The sequence below is a fragment of the Hemitrygon akajei genome, chromosome 18 (assembly GCF_048418815.1).
Source record: "Hemitrygon akajei chromosome 18, sHemAka1.3, whole genome shotgun sequence".
Lineage (NCBI taxonomy): Eukaryota > Metazoa > Chordata > Chondrichthyes > Myliobatiformes > Dasyatidae > Hemitrygon > Hemitrygon akajei.
Window position 1 is genome coordinate 1498568 of NC_133141.1, and position 25548 is coordinate 1524115.

At 42.6% G+C, this 25548-nt stretch overlaps 1 protein-coding gene across 1 annotated transcript; it reads left to right on the forward strand.

The window, feature by feature from the left end:
- Nucleotides 1-24493: 24493 nt before the first annotated feature.
- On the forward strand, nt 24494-25213 carry LOC140741600 (paraneoplastic antigen Ma1 homolog). Its single transcript, XM_073071901.1, has one exon. The coding sequence runs from the start codon at nt 24494-24496 to the stop codon at nt 25211-25213; it is 720 nt and encodes a 239-aa protein (XP_072928002.1).
- Nucleotides 25214-25548: the final 335 nt, after the last annotated feature.

The following is a 25548-nucleotide window of genomic DNA, read 5'->3' on the forward strand; positions in this document are numbered from 1 at the left end:
CTGAGTGGTCAGCCACTTTAATTCCAATCACCCCACCCCACCCATTCTGACATGTTGGTCCATGGCCTCATCTACTGCCATGATGAGGCCACTCACAGGTTGGAAGATAAACACCTCTGGGTAGTCTCCAACTTGATGGCATAAATACCAATTTCTCTAAGTTCCCCCTTCCCTTCCCTCTTCTTCCATTCCCTTCTCTGGCTCCCCTCTTACCTCTTTGTTTCTCCTTTCTTGCCTATCACATCAGCCTTCCCTTTCTCACATGGTCAACTCTCCTCTCCTATCAGATTCCTTCTCCTTCAACCTTTTGCCTTTTCCACCTATCACCACTCAGCTTTTTATTTCATCCCTCCTCCCTTACCTACCTGGCTTCACCTATCACCTTCTAGCTTGTCCTCCTTCTCCTCCTTCTACCTTCTTATTCTGGCTTCTTCCTCCTTTCTTTCTTTCCAGTCTCAGCCCAAACCATTTATTCCTTTCCATAGATACTGCCTGACCTGTTGAGTTCCTCTTGCATGTTGTATGTATTAGTCTGGTGTTTATGCATTGGGGAAAAGTTAGGACTGAATGGATAAAAAACACTTACAACAAGAAGTACAAAACTGGAAGTTGGAAGCATTAACAGAAAATACCAGAAATACTCATCAGGTCAGGCAATATTCTTAGGATGAGTCATGCTTCAGGTCAATGGTCCTTCATCAGGATTTGAAATGTGAAAAAGCAAGCACTTTTAAAATCCCAGGAACAACATTAAGTTACATCTCATAGTTAACTGCTGTGTTCTGCATTTAACGGCTCCAACATGTCAATCTTTCATCCCTCTCTCTCACTGCTAGCACCAACAGAATTTTTTACCTGGACAACCATGATCTTCACACTATCACAGACATTTCCTTTGTGCTTCGCACCTCATGCAATCTATCTTTACCTTAAATTATATTTCTCTCCTCACTTTTCCAGTTCTATTGAAAGGTAATTGACATAAAACAATGAATCTGATTCTCTCTCCACAGATGGCAATTGTCCGGCTGAGTATTCCTGTGACTTTCTGATTGTGTTTAGGATGAAAAAAGGATGTGCTATATAGACGTGCAGCACAGAAAGAGTTTACCCTAACTGTACTCCTCATAATTTTGTATATCTCTATCACATCTCCTCTCAATCGTCTATATTCTAAGGAATACATTCCTAATGTATTCAACCTTTCCTTATAACTCAGGTCCTCCAGACCTGGCACCATCCTGGTAAGCAACACACACAAAATGCTGGTGGAACGCAGCAGGCCAGGCAGCATCTATAGGGAGAAGCACTGTCGACGTTTTGGGTTGAGACCCTTCGTCAGGACTAACTGAAAGAAAAGATAGTAAGAGATTTGAATGTGGGAGGGGGAGGGGAAAATCCAAAATGATAGGAGAAGACTGGAGGGGGTGGGGTGGAGCTGAGAGCTGGAAAGGTGATTGGCAAAAGGGATACAGAGCTGGAGAAGGGAAAGGATCATGGGACGGGAGGCCTCGGGAGAAAGAAAGGGGAAGGGGAGCACCAGAGGGAGATGGAGAACAGGCAGAGTGATGGGCAGAAAGAGAGATAAAAAAGGAGGGGGGGAAATAAATAAATCAGGGATGGGGTAAGAAGGGGAGGAGGAGTATTAACAGAAGTTAGAGAAATCAATGTTCATGCCATCAGGTTGGAAGCTACCCAGACGGAATATAAGGTATTGTTCCTCCAACCTGAGTGTGGCTTCGTCTTGACAGTAGAGGGGGCCATGGATAGACATATCAGAATGGGAATGGGATGTGGAATTAAAATGTGTGGCCACTGGGAGATCCTGCTTTCTCTGGCAGACAGAGCATAGGTGTTCAGCGAAATGGTCTCCCAGTCTATGTCGGGTCTCAACAATATATAAAAGGCCGCACCGGGAGCACCGGACACAGTATACCACACCAGCCGACTCACAGGTGAAGTGTCGCCTCACTTGGAAGGACTGACTGGGGACCTGAATGGTGGTGAGGGAGGAAGTGTAAGGGCAGGTGTAGCACTTGTTCCACTTACAAGGATAAGTGCCAGGAGGGAGATCAGTGGGAAGGGATGGGGGGACGAATGGACAAGGGAGTCGCATAGGGAGCGATCCCTGTGGGAAGCAGAAAGAGGGGGGAGGGCAAGATGTGCTTGGTAGTGGGATCCCGTTGGAGGTGGCGGAAGTTACGGAGAATTATACGTTGGACTCGAAGGCTGGTGGGGTGGTAGGTGAGGACAAGGGGAACCCTATCCCAGATGGGGTAAGAGCAGATGTGTGGGAAATGGAAGAAATGCATTTGAGAGCTGAGTTGATGGTGGAAGAAGGGAAGCCCCTTTGTTTAACAAAGGAAGACAACTCCTTCGTCCTGGAATGAAAAGCCTCATCCTGAGAACAGATGTAGCGGAGACGGAGGAATTGCTAGAAGGGGATGGCATTTTTGCAAGAGACTGGGTGGGAGGAGGAATAGTTCAGGTAGCTGTGAGAGTCAGTAGACTTACAATAGATATTAGTAGATAAGCCGTCTCCAGAGATGGAGACAGAAAGATCAAGAAAGGGGAGGGAGGTGTTGGAAATAGCCCAGGTAAATTTGAGGGCAGGGTGAAAGTTGGAGGCAAAGTTAATGAAGTCGACGAGCTTTACACTTGTCACAAATGGGACTAATGTCAGGAATAAACCGCAACAATTTAGTTTTAGACATGTGAGCCCTATGTACAACCTTAAACTGCAAAAGGCAGTGGCGAGCACATAAAGAGGTTGAATTAACTGACTTAAGAATTGAATCCCAAACCGCATCAGATAAAGAAATATTTAAATCATGCTCCCAGGCAGTTCTAATTTTATCGAAGGGGGCACGCCTCAAGGTGACTAACTTATCACGAATAGAAGATATTAAGCCTTCACCCAATGGATTAATACAAAGAAACAGGTCCACAATGTTTTTCTTGGACATCTTAGGAAAATTAGAAAATGAAGGGTTAATGAAATGTCTTATTTGAAGGTATCTAAAGAAATGAGTATTAGGTAGGTTAAACTTTACAGACAGTTGTTGAAAAGTTGCAAAACAATTACCTATGAAAAGATCTTCAAAGCACCTAATACCCTTTCTATACCAATCATGAAATGTTGAGTCTTGCATAGAAGGTAGGAAAAGATGATTGTCTAGGATAGGACTAAAGAGAGAGAAACCATGAAGGCCATTATATTTTCTAAACCGAGCCCATATTCTCAGAGTATGTCTAATAAGAGGATTAAACAATTAGTCTAGGCAAGTGACAGGGAAGTGCAAATCCAAGAATTGCAAAAATAGAGAGATCCTTAGTGGAGTTCAACTCCATTGCCACCAGTTTGGGCAGTCAGGCTGATTATGAAAGAAAGACCATAAAGTAAGACAGTGAATATTGGCTGCCCAATAGTATAAATGGAAGTTAGGCAAGGCCATACCGCCTTCTTTTTTAGATTTTTGAAGGTGAGCTTTATTAAGTCTGGAATGTTTGCCCTTCCATAGATAGGACAAAATGATAGAATCTAATGAGTCAAAAAAAGCTTCAGAAATAAAAATTGGTAAAGACTGAAATAAGTATAAAAATTTAGGAAGGATATACATTTTAATAACATTAATTCAACCGACCACAGACATGGATAAGGGTGACCATTGTCTCAAACTCTGTTTTGTAAAATTTAAAAGATTAGCAAAATGTTCTTGAAAAAGATTCCTGAAGTTCCTTGTTACTGTAATACCAAGGTAAGTAAATTGATTATTAACTACTTTGAAAGGGAGGTCATGAAATACTAATGCTTGTGCTTCTCTATTAATTGGGAAGAGTTCACTCTTATGTAAATTAAGTTTATAACCAGAAAGCTGGCTAAGTTGATTAAGAAGTAAAAACATTGGGGGTAAGGAGTTGGACGGATTTGATACAAAAAGTAAAAGATCGTCGGCATAAAGAGAAACTTTATGCTCAACACCTCCCCTCCAAATCCCCATCGATTCAGGACAACTTCAAAACTCAATCGCCAGTGGCTCTATGGCCAAATCAAAAAGTAAGGGACTTAAAGGGCATCCTTGTCGGGTGCCAAGTTTAAGGCTAAAAGACTGGGATTGCTGAGAGTTAGTCAAAATATGAGTATAACAATTTAATCCATGAAATAAAACTTTATCCAAAGTCAAATTTTTCTAAAACCGCAAAAATGTAATTCCACTTCTCACGATCAAACGCTTTCTCTGCATCAAGAGAAATGACACATTCAGGAGTCCCAATTGAGGGTGAATATAAGATATTAAATAGATGCTGTATATTAAAAAAGGGAAGATGATTTTTAATAAAACCAGTTTGGTCTTCAGAAATAATAGAAGGTATACATTCTCCAATCTCCAAGCCAAAACTTTAGCCAAAATTTTAATATCAACATTTAACAAAGAAATCAGCCTATTCGAAGAACACTCTGTTGGGTCTTTACCTTTTTTGGCTAAAAGAATGATACTTGCCTTGTTAAATGATGCTGGCAATTTACCATGTTTAAACAAATCAGATAGAATTAAAAATAACTGAGATGAAAGTAGTGAAGAAAATGATTTATAAAATTCTGCAGAAAACCCATCAGGTCCAGGAGATTTACCTGACTGCAGTGCAGAAATGGCAGAGGATATTTCCTCTAGTGATAATGGCTCATTGAGTTTTGCTTTAAAATCAGAGGAGAACGAAGGAATATTTAAACTATTTAAAAAATGGTCAACAGAGATATTATCATTTAAATATTTGCAGGTATAAAGTTGAGAATAATAATTCTTAAATGTATCATTAATTTCAGAATGATTCGAAGTAATAGTCCCATTTCCCATTTGAATTTTTGTAATTTGTTGTTTAGCTTTAGAACGTCTTAATTGGTTGACTAAAAACTTCCCGGATTTATCACCATGAATATAAAATCGACTCTTGCTTTCAAGAAGTTGACGTTCAACTGGTTGAGTGGCAATAAGGTCAAACTTAGTTTGAAGTTCTACTTGCTTCTGTACAGTTCAGGATTTTTGGTCTGGGCATATAGTTGGTCTATTGCTTTAATCTAACTGATCAAATCTAATCACTCTGAATGGGTCATTCTTTTCAGATTCGCAGTATATGAAATTATTTGACCCCTCAAATATGCTTTCATAGCATCCCAGACAACTTGGGATGAGATTTCAGATGATGTATTGGTGATTAGGAAAAAAGTTATCTGGTCCTTCATAAATTTTACAAAATCATTATCCAATAACAAGGTCGGATTAAAACACCAATGTTTATTCATTTGAGGAAGACCAGGAAAATTTATAGACAGGGTAACTGGAGCATGATCCGAAATCAGTATACTCTGATAATCACAAAAGCGAACAAATGGAATCAGCTGTTACCCATTAAAAATAATCAATTCTTGTAAAAGTATGATGGACATGTGGGGAAAAAAGGAATAATCTCTCTCAGTAGGATGGAAAAAAATGCCACACATCAGAGATACTATAGTTAGAAAGAAAGGAATGAATAGATAAAGCGGATTTACTAGGAACAGAGAATAATCGATCCAAAACTGGATCTAACCAACAATTAAAGTCACCACCCAATATAAGAGAATATAAATTCAAATCAGACAATAAAGAGAAAAAAAGTTCAAAAAAGTTCACATCATAGGAGTACACAGGTTAGCCAATACTACCCTAACATTATACAGTTTCCCAGAGACAATAATAAAATGACCATTCATATCAGATACTTTATTGTGGAGCTCAAAGGGAACATTTTGATTAATGAGGATAGAGACCCTCTGGCTTTAGCCAGGAAGGAAGGATGGAAGTGCTGTCCCACCCACCTTGACATAAGACGAGAATTATCAAAGCTTCGAAAATGAGTTTCTTGCAAAAAGGCAATGTCAGCTTTGAGTTGCTTAAGATGTGAAAACACCTTCCTTCTTTTAACAGGATGGTTCAATCCCTTTACATTCCAGCTTATAAAATTCAATGGACTAGACATCGTCATTTAAGAAAACATAAAAGGTAGTAGGCATAAACAAGATCAAACATTTAGATAATAGCTCTGGGGCAAAAGTGTAAGTAAAGAGAATCAGGGCAAGAAAATGTTCTGAATAACAAAAAATTCAATGAATGGTTTTGGCACTAGAGAACCCTCCCCCACCCCCCCCCCCACCCCCACCCCGAATCCCAAAACAAGATAGCTACCAAAAAAAAGCAGCAAGCTCTTTGGGGGGATAAAAGACACCTCAAAACTCAACTTCCAGTTTTATAACATTATCATAAGCTCCGTTTAACTAATAGTACAGAAACTAGAGAACTTACTCACTCCGAATCAAAGTTATATATAAAGAGAAACAATTTCATCAAAAAGTATTAGACTTAATTCAAAATAATAATCCAGAATAGCCTACCCACGAGAAACTATGAAAAAAATACAGTAAATTAAAAAGAAAGCAGAAAAAGAACCAGAAAGAAGAAAAATGTTTAAAAAGTACTTATCGGCCATTTTAAATAATCGGACCGAGTCTGATGAAGTCGAAATGGCAGGGAGACCTTCAATAAATTTCTGAGCTTCTGTAACTGAGTTAAACCATTTTTTGTCCCCAGTATTAAGAGTTATCCGGAGAAGGGCTGGGTGATGCAGAGAGGGTCTGAATCCACGATTGTAAAACTCTTTCATAACATCTTTATACTCGGTGCGCATCTTCAAAACTTGAGGAGCATAATCTTCAATGATATGGACAAAGTGACCCCTGAAGTTCAATTTTCCCCTCCAACGTGCTTCCATGATCAGAAGGTTTTTCACCTGATATCAATGAAAACAGAATAACTGGGCATGGCCTAGAGCCCAGCTCGGGCTTGGCCAGATATGTACGGTGCACTCTGTATAATTCGGGTGGAGTTGGAAGAATTTCCTTACCAAAAATCTCAGAGTGAAGAAGAAAGAAATCAACAGGAGATCCCCTTTCGATACCCTCTGGCAGACCGAGAATTCGTAGATTATGACATCTACTCCGGCCTTCGAGATCAATTACTTTGGATGTTACCTTGGTGTTTTGCTCAGTCAAATTGGAACAGACGGCTTCCAGCTGCTGAATGCGGCGTTTTAAATCTTTGGAAGTTAACTCAAGATGAGATAGACTTTCGGCATGATCCTCGACTCTGGTGTTAATTTGATCCAATTTTGACTCCAACTAACTGAAAGAAGACTTATAACGGATATAATCTCTTGTCGATGCTGTTCCAAAATGGAGACAATCTCGGCAGAGGAGACAGTCACAGTCGCAGTCGTATTCACTTCTTTTTTCCCAGATTTAGGAAACTTTGTGGCCATTGTATTCGCAGGCAGGTAAGAGAGCAAAAAAAATTAACAGACTGTAGTAAAAAAAAAAGAGATAAAGACTGCAGAGGTAAGAAATAAAACGGAGCGATAGTTTTAAGCGACTAAACTATCGTCATCTTACCAGAAGTCCTGACATATAATGTAAAAAGAATAGGTCCCAACACAGACCGATGCGGAACACTGCTAATCACCAGTAGCCAAACAGAAGATGATCCCTTTTATTCCTAGCTTTTGCCTCCTGCCAATCAGCCACTTTATTATCCATGCTAGAATGTTTCCTGCTATACCATGGGCACATAGCTTGTTAAGCAGTCTAATGTGTGGCACCTTGTCAAAGGCCTTCTGAAAATCCAAGTACATAACAACAGCCGATTCTCCTTTGTCTTTTCTGCTTGTTATTTCTTCCAAGAATTCCAACAGATTCGTCAGGCAAGATTTTCCCCTGAGGAAACCATGCTGACTACGGCCTATTAATCATGTGCCTCCAAGTACCCTGAGACCTCATCCTTAATACTGAACTCCAAAATTTTCCCAACCACTGAGGTCAGACTAACTGGCTTATAGTTTCCTTTCTTCTGCCTCTTTCCCTTCTTGGAGGTGGAGTGACATTTGGAACTTTCCATTCTTCCGGGACCATTCCAAGATCTAGTGATTCTTGAAAAATCCTTATAAATGCCTCCACAATTTCTTCAGCCACCTCGTTCTGTCATGGTCCGGTCCGTGAAATCCGCATTCGGATTCACGGTCTGGTCCATGTTCCTTATTCCAGGTTTTCTGGGTTTCCCCAGCTTCTGTGAGTCAGCTGATTCTTGTTTGGGCTAGCTTCATAAATAACTTCAGGAGTCAGCCTTGGGCTGCTGGATTGTTCCTGTCCAAAACTCTTGTCTGTATTCCTTCTCTTCCTCCTGATGCCTCTGCCTGGAGCCTTGCCCTGTTTGGAACTGTCTGCCCATGTCCATGCCTTCACTAGGTAGGTCTGGCTGTTTTACTGTGACCTAGTGTTGGGAACTGCCTCTCCATGTCCATGCCTTCACTAGGTAGGTCTGGCTGTTTTGCTGCTACCTTGTGTTGGGAACTGTCTTCTTGTGTTCAGTGTGATGAGTCCTGTCCCTATGTCCTGTAACCAAGGAGGGGTCCTGGCTCGGTGTTCCATGTCCCTGTCTCTCTGTAGGCTCTGTGTCCTTGTCATGTCCATATGCCTCTCCCAGCACAGGAGTACCTTGCCCAACCTGGTGCTGGGATTTCCTTGTCCAGGAGTCTCATATCCTTGTCCTATTGTCTCTCCCTCGACCAAGGCTCTGGGTTCTCGTCATGTCCATGTGCCTTGCCCAGCCCGGTGCTGGGATTCCCTTGTCCTGTGCTGAGGTTCCCTTGTCCTGTCTAGTAGTCTCTCGTCCTTGTCCTGTAGCCACGTCTTATCCTCGCCTGGTTCTGGGGTCCGAGCCTGAGTCAAGACCCAGATTCTGGGTCCTTGTCCAGTCTCTGGCTTGGAGTCCAAGCCCAGGCTCCTAGTTCCCAGTTCCATGTCCTGGTTCCCTATCCTAGTCAGGTCCTAGCCCAGGCCCGGAGTCCTTGTCTCATCCGGGGCTGGTGTCATGTCCAGCGTCCTTTCTTCCTCACTTCCCTTGCTTCCTTCTCATGCCTAGTCCTGTTCCTGGTACTTCACTGTCTGTGTCTTGCATTTGGGTCCATTCCCATTGCCCCATTATGATACTTTCAGAACTCTGGGGTCTTAGCTATCTGTTCCAGGTGACTTATCTACCTTCAGACTTTTCAGTTTCCTGAGAACATTCTCTCTCGTAATGGTAACTTCACACACTTCATGACCCCTGACACTTGGAACTTCCACCATACTGCTAGTGTCTTCCACAGTGAAGACTGATACAAAATATTGATTCAGTTTGTCCACTATATCCTAATCCCCCATTATGTGCGAACATAAGAAATAGGAGCAGGAGTAAGTTATCTGGCTCGTCGAGCTTGCCCCGCTATTCAATAAGATCATGGCTGATCTGGCCATGGACTCATCTCCACCTACCTGCCTTTTCCCCATCACCCTTAATTCCCCTACTATGCAAAAATCTACCCAACCTTGTATTAAATATATTTACTGAGGTAGCCTCCACTGCTTCATTGGGCAGAGAATTCCACAGATTCACCACTCTCTGGGAAAAGCAGTTCCTCCTCATCTCCACCCTAAATCTACTCCCTCAAACCTTGAGACAACTTCCCCTAGTTCTAGTTTCACCTATCAGTGGAAACAACTTTCCTGACTCTATCTTAACTATCCCTTTCATAATTTTATGTTTCTTTAAGATCCCCTCTCATTCTTCTGCACTCCAGTGAGTACAGTTCCAGGCGACTCTATCTCTCCTCATAGTCTAACCACCTCATCTTTGGAATCAACCTGGTGAACCTCCTCTACACCACCTCCAAGGACAGTATATCCTTCTTCAAGTAAGGAGACCAGAACTGCACACAGTACTCCAGGTGCGGCCTCATCAGTACCCTGTACAGTTGCAACATAACCTCCCTACTCTTAAATTCAATCCCTCTAGCAATGAAGGCCAACATCCTATTTGCCTTTTTGATAGACTGCTGCACCTGAAAATCAAACTTTTACAATTCATGCACAAGCACTCCCAAGTTCTTCTACATAGTAGCATGCTGCAATCTTTTACCATTTGAATAATAATCTGATCTTCCATTATCCTTCCAAAGTGGATAACCTCGCATTTACCAACATGGTACTCCATCTGCCAGAACATTGCCCACTCACCTAACCTATCTATATCTCACTGCAAACTCTCTGTATCCTCTGCACAATTTGCTTTTCCACTCAATTTAGTGTCATCAGCAAACCTAGATACACTACACTTGGTGTCCTCTTCTGGATCATTAATGTGTATCATGAACAATTGTGGGCCCAACACCGACCCCTGCGGCACACTGCTCACTTCTGATTGCTAACCAGAGTAACACCCATGTATCCCAAGCTTTCTATTGGTTAACCAATTCTGTATTCATGCTAATACATCACCCCCAACTCGATGCATCCTTATCTTATGGATAAGTCTTTTATGTGGCACCTTATCGAATGCCTTCTGGAAATCCAAGTAAATAACATCCATCTGTTCCCCTCTATCCACTCCGCTCATTATATCCTCAAAGAATGCTGTGATTTTCTTCTTGAGGGGGATGACCACTGGGGTACAATGCATTGACTCCTTTACCCCTTTCCTCTTCCTGACTCTCACCCAGTTTCTTATGCCGTGCACCTTGGGTGTAACTACTTCTCTATACGTCCTATCTATCACCCCCTCAGCCTTCTGAACAATTCAGAATTTATCCAGTTCCAGCTCCTTAATGTGGATTGATAGAAGCTGCAGCTGGATGCACTTCTTGCAGTTGTAGTGGTCAGGGACACTGGAGGTCTCCCTGCCTTTCCACGTCCAGCAAGAGGAGGAGTCTGACTCCTCTTTTTTCTCCAGTCCTGATGGAGGGTCTTGGCCTGAAATATCAACTGTACTCTTTTTCATTGAGAGGGCCTACTGAGATTCTTCAGCATTTTGTTTGTGTTGCTGCTTTTTTCTACTCAGTCAGTGGACCTGATTTGATATCCCCTCCTCTCAAACATCTGATGTCCGAATTCGTTGCTGGTCAGAGCTCTATTATGCTGCCCCAATCTGACCCTACCTCCTTCTGCTATATAAATCTTACAGCAGAAATCATGCTTGATGCATTGAAATTCTGTTGATGATATTTTCCCAGTTAAAAGAAAAGATATTTTAAAAGATATTTTCCCAGTTCAGGTTTTCCAGACAATGATGACTTACAAACTTTTGTAAAGTTCTTCCCCTTTTAGAGATTAGGAATGAAGAAAGAAGGGAGAACGCTCTGCAAGACAGGGTTGAAAAGCTAGTTCTGGAGCTGTTAGGTTTGCTTATTTGTTAAGGGAATTACAGAATGGGTCAATCATTTAATTCTTGATGCATTTTGGGATAGGAATCAGTGTAGGCTGAGACATAGTTAACACAGTGTTGCTACGTCACCAATTTTATTGAAGTGTTGAATCGACTGGGGTTATCACTGCTCAACATCGTAATCTCACTCCATACACAACTGAAATGTAAAATAGAACAAATTTGTTGCTGTAAACTTGCAGCATTTACAAATTGGTTGGAATCTGTCTGAACTCAATTCAACAAAAGCAGAAGCGGCTTTTGAAATAAGAATGAACTGATTGTCTTTGCTCAAGCCTTATAGAATCCTTTGGCTTTGTAAAACCTATTTTTTTTCTTCTGAGAAGGATTTTACATAGCTTCATAAAGCAAATCACAGAAAACATTGACATATCTAATGTAAAAACAGAAAATGCTGGAAATATTCTGCATATCATGCTACTTTTCTGTTTATATTTCAGATTTCCACAGCATTTATGTCACTTTATGTCACACATAATTCCAGAGGCCCAATCAGCTTTGGGAACAGGGTTACTCTCAGGTCTGCGAAGCTTGTATGAACGGAGAGCTTCACGGGCATTTGGACATTCCATGAAGGGAGCAGAACACTGGGAATTAAATAAAAGTACAGAAGAGACAAGCAGGGTGGCCATTGTCAAGAGTAGGCCACCAGTGAGAGTAGGAGCACCTGGCTTTGACTCATGAGGGTTCAATACGAGGCTGAGGCCAAAGAAACAGATTAGAAGGGTTAGTTTTTCCTTTTGTTATTGCTGATTTGGTCTTGGTTGCCCATTGTACAGTGCAGGCAGGATGGCAGATATGGCAGTGGGATGCTCCTCCTGTAGGATGTGGGATTCATGGAACCTGATGGTGTCCCTGATGACTACACCTGCGGGAAGTGCAGCCAACTCCAGCTCATGGAAGACCACATTAAGGAACTGGAACTGGAGCTGGATGAACTTAGGATCATCCAGGAGTCAGAACAATTGATAGATAATGACTTTTGAGCAGGTGGTTACACCCAGAGTGCAGAATTCGGGGAGTAGATGGGTGAACACCGAGAGAGGTAAAGGGAGAAGGAAGTCAGTGCAGAGTACCCCTGTGGCCATTCCCCTGACCAACAGGTATACCCCTTTGGATACTGATGAGGGGGTAACCTATCTGGGCAAGGCAGCAGCAGCCAAACCAATAACACTGAGGTCGGCTCTGAGCCTCAGAAGAGTAGGGTGAAGTCAGGTGGAGCAGTAGTCATAGGGGGACTCTGTGGACAGATAGGAGATTCTGTGGCAGCACAAGAGACACCAGGATAGTGTGTTGTGTCCCGGGTGCTAGGGTCCAGGATATCTCTGAGCAGCTGCAGAATATTCTTGAAGGGGAGGGTGAGCAGCCAGAGGTCGTGGTACATGTTGGTACCAATGACATAGGCAGGAGAGGGGTAGAGGTCCTGTGCAGTAAGTTTAGGCAGTTAGGGATGAGGCTGAAGAGAAGGACCTCCAAAGTGGTAATCTCCAGATTACTGCTGGTTCCACAAGCTAGGGAATATCAGATCAGGAAAACAGCGTACAAGTGGATTTGAACTGGAGGGGAACCAATATCCTGGGACGGAGGTTTGCTAATGCTATTGGGGAGGGTTTAAACTAGATTTGCAGGGGGTGGGAACCAAAGTGAAGAGTCAGAGGATGCGGGCGGTTGGAGCACAAGTAGAGACAGCTCGTAGGGAGTTTGTGAAGAAGGATGTGTAGATGATAGAGTAAAGATAAACTCAGCCTGATGATTTGAGATGTGTCTACTTTAACACAAGGAGTATCATAAACAAGCTGGAGGAACTTGGAGCATGGATCAATATGTGGAATTATGATGTTGTGGCCATTACATACTTGGATATCTCAGGGGCGGGAATGGTACTCAGTGTCAGGCTTTAGATGTTTCAGAAAAGACAGGGAGGGAGATAAAAGAGGTGGGAGCATGGCACTGTTAATCAGAGATTGTATCACAGCTGCAGAAAAGGAGGAAGTCATGGAGGGATTGTCTACTGAGTCTCTGTGGGTGGAAGTTAGAAACAAGAAGGGGTCAATAACTCTATTGGATGTTTTTTATAGACCACCCAATAGTGACAGAGACATCGAGGAGCAGATAAGGAGGCAGATTCTGGAACAGTGCAATAATAATAGGGTTGTTGTGATGGTGATTTTAACTTTCCTAATATTGATTGGCATCTTCCAAGAGAAAGGGGATTAGATGGGGTGGAGTTTCTTAAGTGCATTCAGGAAGGTTTCCTGACACAATATGGAGATAAGCCTACAAGAGAAGAGACTGTACTTACAATGCTTAACCCCTGTGGCGTCCATAACCACGTATCTTAATCACTTTCCTGCACAATAGTTTAACACAGGCTGAACCACAAACCCACTTAATCAATTCTTCAGCAATCACACAGCATCCAACAAACTCAATCCCAGACGATACCCCCACAATGAAACCCCCTTTTACTAGACATCTCTAGAAATGCAGCTCGTTAGCCTCTCGCTAGCAGCCACTGCATTCCACAGTGAGAACCCACCTTTCTCAGGTTTCGTAAATCTAAAGTGTATGTGAATTTGGTCCCGCCAAATCTGTGGGGGTGGGATGTCTCGCCCACCCAAACCCTGGTTTGTGTGAATGTTATATGATTTGCAGCCCTGTAATAGCCTGTCAGCAAGAAATAACAGATTGCACACTGCATACAGTATTAAACAAGTATACTTGTGAATGTTAACTTAACCAAAGACCATAAGACCATAACATATAGGAGCAGAAGTAGGCCATTTGGCCCATTGAGTCTGCTCCGCCATTCAAACATGGGCTAGTCTAATTTTTCCAGTCACCCCCACTCACCTGCCTTCTCCCTATACCCTTTGATGCCCTGGCTAATCAAGAGCCTATCTATCTCTGCCTTAAATGCGCCCAATGACTTGGCCTCCACAGCTGTTCGTGACAACAAATTCCACAGATTTACCACCCTCTGACTAAAGAAATTTCTCCACATCTCTGTTCTAAATGGACATTCTTCAATCCTGAAGTTGTGCCCTCTTGTCCTAGACTCGTCTATGGGAAGAAACTTATTTGTTCAGGCCTTTTAACATTCGGAATATTTCTATGAGATCCCCCTTTATTCACCTGAACTCCAGGGAATACAGCCCTAGAGCTGCGAAATGTTCCTCATACGGTAATCCTTTCATTCCTGGAATCCCTCTCCAATGTCAGTACATCCTTTCTAAAATAAGGAGCCCAAAACTGCACACAATACTCCAAGTGTGGTCTCATGAGTGCCTTATAGAGCCTCAACATCACACTCCTGCTCTTATATTCTATACCTGTAGAAATGAATGCCAACATTGCATTCGCCTTCTTCATCACCGACTCAACCTGAAGGTTAACTTTTAAGATATCCTACACAAGAACTCCCAAGACCCTTTCCATCTCTGCATTTTGAATTCTCTCCCCATCTAAATAATAGCCTGCCCATTTATTTCTTCCACCAAAGTGCATGACCACACACTTTTCAACATTGTATTTCATTTGCTGCTTCTTTGCCTTTTCCCCTAAGCTACCTAAGCCTCTCTGCAGGCTCTCTATTTCCTCAACACTACCCGCTCCTCTAACTAACTTTGTATCATTGGCAAATTTAGCCACAAATCCATTAATCCCATAGTCGAAATCATTGACATACATTATAAAAAACAGCGGTCCCAACAACGACCCCTGTGGAACTCCACTGGTAACTGGCAGCCAGCCAGAATAGGATCCCTTTATTCCTACTCTCTGTTTTCTGCTGATCAGCCAATGCTCCACCCATGCTAGTAACTCCCCTGTAATTCCATGGGCTCTTATCTTGCTAAGCAGCCTCATGGGCTGCACCCTATCAAAGGCCTTCTGAAAATCCAAGTACACCACGTCTACTGCATCTCCTTTGTCTATCCTGCTTGTAGTTTCCTCAAAAAATTGCAGTGGGTTAGTCAGACAGGATTTTCCTTTCAGGAAACCATGCTGGCTTTGGCCTATCTTGTCATGTGCCTTCAGGTACTCCTTAATCTCATGCCTAACAATCGATTCCAACAACTTCCCAATCACTTATTTCAGGCTAACAGGTCTATAGTTTCCTTTCTGCTGCCTTACACCCTTCTTAAATAGCAGAGTAACATTTACAATTTTCCAGTCATCCAGTACAATGCCAGAATCTATTGATTCTTGAAAAATCGTTAATGCCTCAGCAATCTCTCCAGCTACTTCCTTCAGAACCTGAGGGTGTATTCCATCAGGTCCAGGAGATCTATCCATCCTCAGACCATTAAGCTTCCTGAGAACCTTCTCAGTTGTAATTTCCACTGCTGACAGTCAAATGAGCACAGGTTGGAGCTCAAATCTTCCAGAAGTCATATTCACTGATCCCCAGTAGATTTTCGAGCCTTGGCTCCTTTCAGTCACGGTCCCCACTGAATCAAATCCTATGACTGGTTCTCTCCAGTGTCTTCTCTCTTCATCTCCCACTGAACAAAGACCAAGACCAACCACCGTGCCCCTCACAAAACCTCTCCCCTCAGCGTTCTCTGGAACCTTCCCCCAGTTCCACTATCCTAATTGGATGACACACATTCCTAAGCATCTCTCATTTTCAACAATAACCCAAACAGGCTGAAAGCAGAACAGACTGCTCTTACAGAACTGCTAAAATGAAATAGCTACAGCATAGCAGTAAAAACTGGGAACCAGGGCGTTACATATAAAAGAAAGAGATTATTGACTTATTCTCTTCAGTTGTAGCTATTGCAAGATGTCAACAGCCAAGAATTTAGTTGATCTCTTCAGAGATGCATTAACCATTTATCACACATCCATTGAGTCACAGAGTGGTACAGCAAAGAAATGGGCCTATTGGCCCATTGCCTTCATGTTGTAGTTTCTGCCCATCTACACTAATCCTATTTTCCTTCATTTGGTCCATATGATTCTCTGCCCTGTTGATTTTAATGTTTGTCTAAACACCTCTACAATGTAATGGCTTTATCTAATTTCACACCTTATCTGGCAATAAGTTCCAGATATCAACATCTCTGTGTAAAAATAACTAAATAAATAAATAAACAAAAAGTTTTTTAAAAAACTGTTCCTTCTTAAATCCCCTTTAAAACCCCTTCCTCTCCCCTTAAACCTGTGTGTTGTTCTTTTTGGTACCTCTAAAATGAGAGAAATACTCTGACTATTCCTCTTTCAGGTCACCTTTCAACCTCCTTCAGTCTAGGGGAAACACACACATCCTTTAATCCAGGCAACATCCTGGTGAATCCAGTCTCTTATGGCTCCAGAGTAACACACGTGAAATGTTGGAGGAACTCAGCAGGTCAGACAGCATCGATGGAGCAGAATAAGCAGTCAATGTTTTGGGCTTAGATCCTTGATCAGGACTGTAGTGTCTCAGACAAGAGAAAATCTGCAGATGCAGGAAATCCAAGCAACACACACAAAATGCTGGAGGAACTCAACAGGGCGGGCAATATCTGTGGAAAAGAGTACAATCAACGTTTCGGGCTGAGGCCCTTTCCAGTCTTGATGTACCCTTGGTCTTGGCCCAAAATGTCAGCTGTACTCTTTTCTGCAGATGCTGCATGGCCTGCTGAGTTCCTCCAGCACTTTGTGTCTGTCATGACTCAGATTCTTATGTCTCCATTCTGGTGAATCTCCTCTGCACTTTCTTCGCACAATATTCTTCCTATCGTGTGGTAATCACAACTACGCATAATACTCCAAATGCAGTCTAAGCAGTATTTGTAACATTACAACATAATATCCCAACTCCTATACTCTATGCCCTGACCTATGAAGGCAAGTGTTCAATATGCCTTCTTCACCCTATCTATCTGGGTGCCACTTTTGGAGAACCATGGATTTTAAACCATAAGTTCATAGAATCAGTTACAAAGTACTACAGCACAGAAACAGTCCCTTTCACCCATCTAGCCTGTACTCAACTATTAATCTACCTAGTCCCAATGATATGCACCCAGACCATAGCCCGCCATACCCCTTCCATCCATATACTTATCCAAGTTTCTCTTAAATGTTGAAATTGAATCCACCACTTCCATTGGCAGCTCAGTTTACACTCTCACTACTCTCTGCATGAAGAAGCTTCCTCTCAATTTTCCCTTAAACATTTCACCTTTTACCCTTAACCTGTAACCTTTAGTTCTAGTCTCACCTAACCTCAGTGGAAAAGGCCTTCTTGCATTTACCCTATCTATACCCCTCATAATTTTGTATATCTCTATCAAATCTCCCCTCATTTTCTTATGCTCCAGTCCTAATGAAGTCCTACCCTGTTCAACCTTTCCCTATAATTCAGGTTCTCAAGTCCCAGCAACATCATTGTAATTTTATTCTGTACTCTTTCAATCTTATTGATGACTTTCCTGTAGGTAGGTGACCAGAAATGCACACGATACTCCAAATTAAGCCTCACCATGATCTTATCCAACTTCAACATAACATCTCAACTCCAGTACTCAGTACTTTGATTTATGAAGGGCAATGTGCCTAAGGCTCTCTTCACAGCCCTATCTGCCTGTGACACCACTTTCAACAAATTATGGATCTGTATTCCAAGATCCCTGAGTTCTACTGCTCTCCTCAGTGCCCTACCATTAACCATGTAAGATCTACCCTGGTTGGTCCTACACTTGTCTGCATTAGACTCCATCTATCATATTTCCAGCTGGTCAAGATCCTACTGCAAGCCACGGTAGTTGTCTTTGCTGTACACTATACCCCAAACTTGATGTCATCTACAAATTTGCTGATCCATTTATGCAAATTATCATCTAGATCATTGTTCAGTTCGACAACATTATTTGGAATCCCACCATTTCCTGTATACTGTGTGACAACCTCAGTTTGACCTGCTTACTTATTAAGATTAAATTCTATCTGCTAGAGACTCTGTCCAAATTTCTATCTGATCTATCTCTTGCTATAGCCTCAGACAACCTTCTTTACTACTTACTGTACAAGCAACTTTCATATTACCTGTGAACTTACCAATCATATTTAGAACATAGAATAGTACAGCACATTACAGGCCCTTCGGCCCACAATATTGTGCCGACCCTCAAACCCTGCTTTCCATATAATCCCCACCTTAAATTCCTCCATATACCTGTCTAGTAGTCTCTTAAACTTCACTAGTGTATCTGCCTCCACCACTGACTCAGGCAGTGCATTCCACGCACCAACCACTCTCTGACTGAAAAACCTTCCTCTAATATCCCCCTTGAACTTCCCTCCCCTTAACTTAAAGCCATGTCCTCTTGTACTGAGCAGTGGTGCCCTGGAAAAGAGGCGCTGGCTGTCCATTCTGTCTATTCCTCTTAATATCTTGTACACCTCTATCATGTCTCCTCTCATCCTCCTTCTCTCCAAAGAGTAAAGCCCTAGCTCCCTTAATCTCTGATCATAATCTATACTCTCTAAACCAGGCAGCATCCTGGTAAATCTCCTCTGTACCCTTTCCAATGCTTCCACATCCTTCCTATACTGAGGCGACCAGAACTGGACACAGTGCTCCAAGTGTGGCCTAACTAGAGTTTAATAGAGCTGCATCATTACATCGCGTCTCTTAAACTCTATCCCTCGACTTATGAAAGCTAACACCCCATAAGCTTTCTTAACTACTCTATCTACCTGTGAGACAACTTTCAGGGATCTGTGGATATGTACCCCCAGATCCCTCTGCTCCTCCACACTACTAAGTATCCTGCCATTTACTTTGTACTCTGCCTTAGAGTTTGTCCTTCCAAAGTGTACCACCTCACACTTCGCCGGGTTGAACTCCATCTGCCACTTCTCAGCCCACTTCTGCATTCTATCAATGTCTCTCTGCAATCTTCAACAATCCTCTACACTATCTACAACACCACCAACATTTGTGTCGTCTGCAAACTTGCCAACCCACCCTTCTACCCCTTCATCCAGGTCATAAATAAAAATCACAAAAAGTAGAGGTCCCAGAACCGATCCTTGTGGGCCACCACTAGTCACAGCCCTCCAATCTGAATGTACTCCCTCCACCACGACCCTCTGCCTTCTGCAGGCAAGCCAATTCTGAATCCACCTGGCCAAACTTCCCTGGATCCCATACCTTCTGACTTTCTGAATAAGCCGACCGTGTGGTACCTTGTCAAATGCCTTACTAAAATTCATGTAGATCACATCCACTACACTAGCCTCATCTATATGCCTGGTCACCTCTTCAAAGAACTCTATCAGGCTTGTTAGGTACGATCTGCCCTTCACAAAGCCATGCTGACTGTCCCTGATCAGACCATGATTCTCTAAATGCCCATAGATCCTATCTCTAAGAATCTTTTCCAACAGCTTTCCCACCACGGATGTGAGGCTCACTGGTCTATAATTACCTGGACTATCCCTACTAGCTTTTTTGAACAAGGGGACAACATTCGCCTCCCTCCAATCCTCCGGTACCATTCCCAAGGACAACGAGGACATAAAGATCCTAGCCAGAGGTTCAGCAATCTCTTCCCTTGCCTCTTGGAACAGCCTGGGGAATATTCCATCAGGCCCCGGGGACTTATCCATCCTAACGTATTTTAACGACCCCAACACCTCCTCTCCCTTAATATCAAAATGCTCCAGAACATCAACCTCACTCATATTGTCCTCACCATCATCAAGTTCCCTCTCATTGGTGAATACTGAAGAAAAGTATTCATTTAGGATCTCGCTCACTTCCACAGCCTCCAGGCACATCTTCCCACTTTTATCTCTAATCGGTCCTACCTTCACTCCTGTCATCCTTTTGTTCTTCACATAATTGAAGAATGCCTTGGGGTTTTCCTTTACCCTACTCGCCAAGGCCTTCTCATGCCCCCTTCTTGCTCTTCTCAGCCCCTTCTTAAGCTCTTTTCTTGCTACCCTATATTCCTCAATAGACCCATCTGATCCTTGCTTCCTAAACCTCATGTATGCTCCCTTCTTCCACCTGACTAGATTTTCCACTTCACTTGTCACCCATGGTTCCTTCACCCTACCATTCTTTATCTTCCTCACTGGGACAAATGTATCCCTAACATCCTGCAAGAGATCCTTAAACATCGACCACATGTCCATAGTACATTTCCCTGCAAAAACATCATTCCAATTCACACCTGCAAGTTCTAGCCTTATAGCCTCATAATTTGCCCTTCCCCAATTAAACATTTTCCTGTCCTCTCTGATTCTATCCTTTTCCATGATAATACTGAAGGCCAGGGAGCCGTGGTCGCTGTCCCCCAAATGCTCAGCCACTGAGATATCTGTGACCTGACCCGATTCGTTACCTAATACTAGATCTAGTATGGCATTCCCCCTAGTCAGCCTATCAACATACTGTGACAGGAATCCATCCTGGACACACTTAACAAACCCATCTAAACCCTTGGAACTAATCAAGTGTCAATCAATATTAGGGAAGTTAAAGTCACCCATGATAACAGCCCTGTTATTCTTGCACCTTTCCAAAATCTGCCTCCCAATCTGCCCTCGGTATCTCTGCTGCTACCAGGGGGCCTATAGAATACCCCCAGTAGAGTAACTGCTCCCTTCCTGTTCCTGACTTCCACCCATACTGACTCAAAAGAGGATCCTGCTACATTATCCACCCTTTCCACAGCTGTAATAGTATCCCTGACCAGTAATGCCACCCCTCCTCCCCTTTTCCCCCCTCTCTATCCCTTTTAAAGCACTGAAATCCAGGAATATTGAGAATCCATTCCTGCCCTGGTGCCAGTCAAGTCTCCATAATGGCCACTATATCATAATTCCATGTATGTATCCAAGCTCTCTGTTCATCACCTTTGTTCCTGATGCTTCTTGAATTGAAGTACACACACTTTAGCCCTTCTACCTTACTACCTTTACACCCTTTATTCTGCTATTTCCAACAATAGCAACCTCATAATATTTCCAACATTCATATCATTAATACATGCAATATGTAACAGCCATTGTTTATTCATGGTCTCTGCAAAGCAATTTCAATAACTTAGGAGACTTGAGGCCCAATGTCTCAAGGAGGTGGTTTCCATTGGTGGAGATAGGGAGTTGCATGGAAGCCATTCCCAATGTCAGTCTATGACAAGTTACAAATATTCCACGTAAGTTGCATTGAAGCAGAAAGGTTTGTTGGAAGTTTGCTTCTAAATGAATAGCCTGAAGAGCATAGCAGTTATTTCTATTTGAACGAATATCCTGGTAATTGGATGTCACTGTGCTTATCTGGGGGAACTTTTGCACAGTACTCATCAAAATTTGGCTGCTCCCTGAATGACAGTGGCAGAATTCATGATCTATAGAGTAAACACAGATTTTCATTTATATTTAATTTTTCATAGAAATTGGGTCAATGCAGAAAAATGTGGTAGTATGCAATCCAATTTCTAGGCAAGGACCTATCTCGCTTCTGTTGACAAAAGATGTAAGTGAGTCCTACAGCATTCTTCACTGTGACAGCAACAGTCCATTGAAACAAACAGAAAGACAATGATATGAATAGCAAGCCAGAAACACCAAGCTGGAACAGTTTGTCTATACAATTTTAAGAACATAATATGGTGGAACTAATAAAGATGCTTAAAATTCAAAATAATTGGTGATCATTTTTCTTTGAATTCATGCTAATGAAAAACAGTTATGCTTACCAAACACACAACAGTCTGGTAGTTACGAGCCCCTGGCTACCACTTTCCCTATCATATTCAGAGAGCTCAGGAAGACGCTGCCTGCTTCCCAGCCAGACATCACTAATTGCACTCTGATGTCTGTAGCCTCTATGACCCTTGCTTAAAGGAATGCCTCAGCAGCCACAGTCAGAAGTCATTAAAACTATTTTTGGACATTCTTCACTCCGTGAGAGGTGCTTTTGTGTTGTGGCGGTGAGGTCAAAGAGGCAGTATCCGTTTTCTGTTCGGCAATATAGTCTGTTTGTCAAGAGGTGACTTGGAGAAAAAAAGGTTTTACACAGTGTTCAATCCAGTCACTTTAAAATGCTTCAGAGAATTCACACTGAATTTAATTTTAAATTACACTGAAGAATTCTATTATATGGGTTATCCAACTTCCTTGTAAACATTGTTAACTGAGAAACAAATATGAATTTTGTTCACTCTCATACACTGTTTTGCGGCATTTTATAGACAGCACTCTGCGATATTGTCTTTTATAACAAATGGCCTTATAAACTGAAGTGAATTGCTCTCTGTAAATCTCTCAATAAAATAAAAGGAACAGAATTGGTACCCACAACAAAAAAAATTACTGCAGGAATTGAACAAGATTTTTTTCCAGTGAGTTACATGAAGCTAGAGTGGATAGCATTGATCAGTTTTCTTTCAGCGTCATTATTCCAGGTAATTTCTTTAAGGATGAATTATTATCAGAATCAGAATCAGGTTTATTATCACCTGCATGTGACATGAAATTTGTTAAGTTAGCAGCAGCAGTTCAATGCAATACATAGAAGAGAAAAAAAAATAAAATAAAAAACCAGAAAATAAATAAATAATAATAATAAATAAAGAAGTAAATCAATTACATATATTGAATAGATTTTTTTAAAGATTCTAAAAACAGAAATGCTCTATATTAAAAAACGTAGGGTGGTGTCCAAGGTTTCACTGTCCATTTAGGAATCGGATAGCAGAGGTGAAGAAGCTGTTCTTGAATCGCTGAGTGTGTGCCTTCAGGCTTCTGTACCTCCTACCAGATGGTAACAGTGAGAAGAGGACATGCCCTGGGTGCTGCAGGTCCTAGATAATGGATGCTCCCTTTCTGAGACACCGCTCCCTGAAGATGTCCTGGGTACTTTGTAGGCTAGTACCCAAGATGGAGCTGACTAGATTTACAACCCTCTGCAGCTTCTTTTGGTCCTGTGCAATAGCCACCCTCCCCCCTCAATACCAGATAGTGATGCAGCCTGTCAGAATGCTCTCCACGGTACATCTATAGAAGTTTTTGAATGTATTTGTTGGCATACCAAATCTCTTCAAACTCCTAATGAAGTATAGCCGCTGTCTTGCCTTCTTTATAACTGCATCAATATGTTGGGATCACTAACCTTAATATAAGACCATAAGACAATGGAGCAGAGTTAGGCCATTTGGCCTATTGAATCTTCTCCACCATTTGTTCATAGATGATAAATTTCTCTATCAGCCCCATTCCCATGTCTTCTCCCCGTAATGTTTCACACCCTGACTTATCAAGAATCTATCAATCTCCGCCTTAAATACATACAATGACTTAGACCATAAGACAATAAGACATAGGCAAGATATTCATTTTAATAGAATTAATTCGGCCAATCAACGATAAGGAAAAGGACGACCATTTTGATAGTGCCCTTTTTACATAATTCAGCAAGATAAAAAAAAATTCTTTTGTCGGGTTCTCGGATTATTAACTGTAATGTTAACTGTTAACTGTATATGTAAAATGGCTTCTCTGTAGCATTACAATGAAATGGCTTCTTTGTGGGTAACTGATGAGGTAATGCTCTGTTTAGTTGAAATGTTTGGGTTATAATTATTGATAATGGAGGAACTAACCAATGGAAGTGTTGTCATTCTATCTGTATGTGTGGGAACCTGGAGTGAGTGGCAGGTTTCTCGAGAGGAGAACCGAAGAGGACGGACGTGCTGGACCCGCTCTGGTCGACCACCGAGGTTGGTCCCAGGTGGCAGGTCAAGGAGGTCGGAGAAGATCGAATGGTGGACCGAAGGCTTCAATAATTGAGCTCCAACGGTTGTGCACAAACTGATTGAACTCTGATAAGTTTTGGCACCTTTTCCTTTCTTTTTATAATGTATCGTTATTAATTACCTAGTTCCAGTAAGATTTATAAAGTGTAATCCGTAAACGTACATTGTGTGCTGTCTGATATTGTATGTGCGAGTTTGTTCCAATGTGCATTACACCACGTCTGCACAAACGGGAGACACAATTGGGTGGGTGGACAAATTTTCCCCTGGACAAACACATGCCGGTATCCCCAAGCGTTACATTTCTGGGGTTTCTCGTCCGGGATTTGAATTATTTGAATTTGTCAGATATGGTGTGATTTGTCCCGGTTTAAACGAGGCGAGATGGATTCGGATAAGATTGAACTCTGGTGTGAGATCGAGGACGTACCGGTTAATCATGCCTGTGTATTAAGTGGGGTGGATATGCGTATCTTGGACGAAGTGTTAATTCGATGTTTGAGTACGGTTAGAGCTATCGGTAAGGTCAAAGTCATAGGCAGAAAGATTGGTAAAATGGGGGATTTAGGCTTTGTACTAGCGCAGGTTGGTGCTGACGTCTCGGTGGTGGGCCTGCCACCGTCTATTGGTGACCTCAGTGACATGAGGCCATGGGGCGTGCACATTGTCACAGCGGAAAGGTTTGATGTGTTTGATGGGACACCAGAGGAGTTGCCAGCTGCTGGGGGCGGAGATTTTCGAGAGCGGGTCCTATCGCTTTTGAAGGATGAGGGAAGGGAGTGGTCAGATTTGGAAAATCTAATTAGTCCTCCTGTCCCACGGAAGGGGGAGGGTTCGGAGTTGGCGTCAGCCATTAACTCTTTGGTGAACAAGGCGGCGGGTCCTCGTCAGAAGTTAAGAATTTTCTCAGGCCGGACTCCCACCCCCGAAGGGGAGGATGATTTTGAGACCTGGATAGAACACGTCTCTCGGCTGCCGGGTGAGTGGCAGTGTTCTGAGGAAGAGAAGCGGCAGACATTAGTTGACAGTTTGCGAGGGGTGGCAGCTGAGGTAGTAAAAGGCGGGAAGGGCAGCAACCCCTTGGCTACCTGGAAGGAGATCTAGAAGCATTGGAAGAGGCTTTTGTTCCGACAGAAGACACGGTGGAGCTTTTAAGGGGGCTTCGGAGCCTATGTCAGGAGAAAGGGGAAAAGCTTTCTGAATAACTTTTCTGGGTAGAGCGAAGGCTAAATTGTTTGAGGCGACGGGGGGTCATTTCGGAGATGGAGGTGATTCAGATAAGGATAGACCAGGTAGCCCGGGGCGCCCAGAGGCATGATGAGATTGCTACGAGACTCCAGCAGTCCCGTAGATCACGGCCCTTCCCCCATCCTTTGTTCAGTTGCTCAGAGAGGTGAGGGAGGAGGAGGACAATTTGGAGTCGGAAGAGGCTCCGTCAG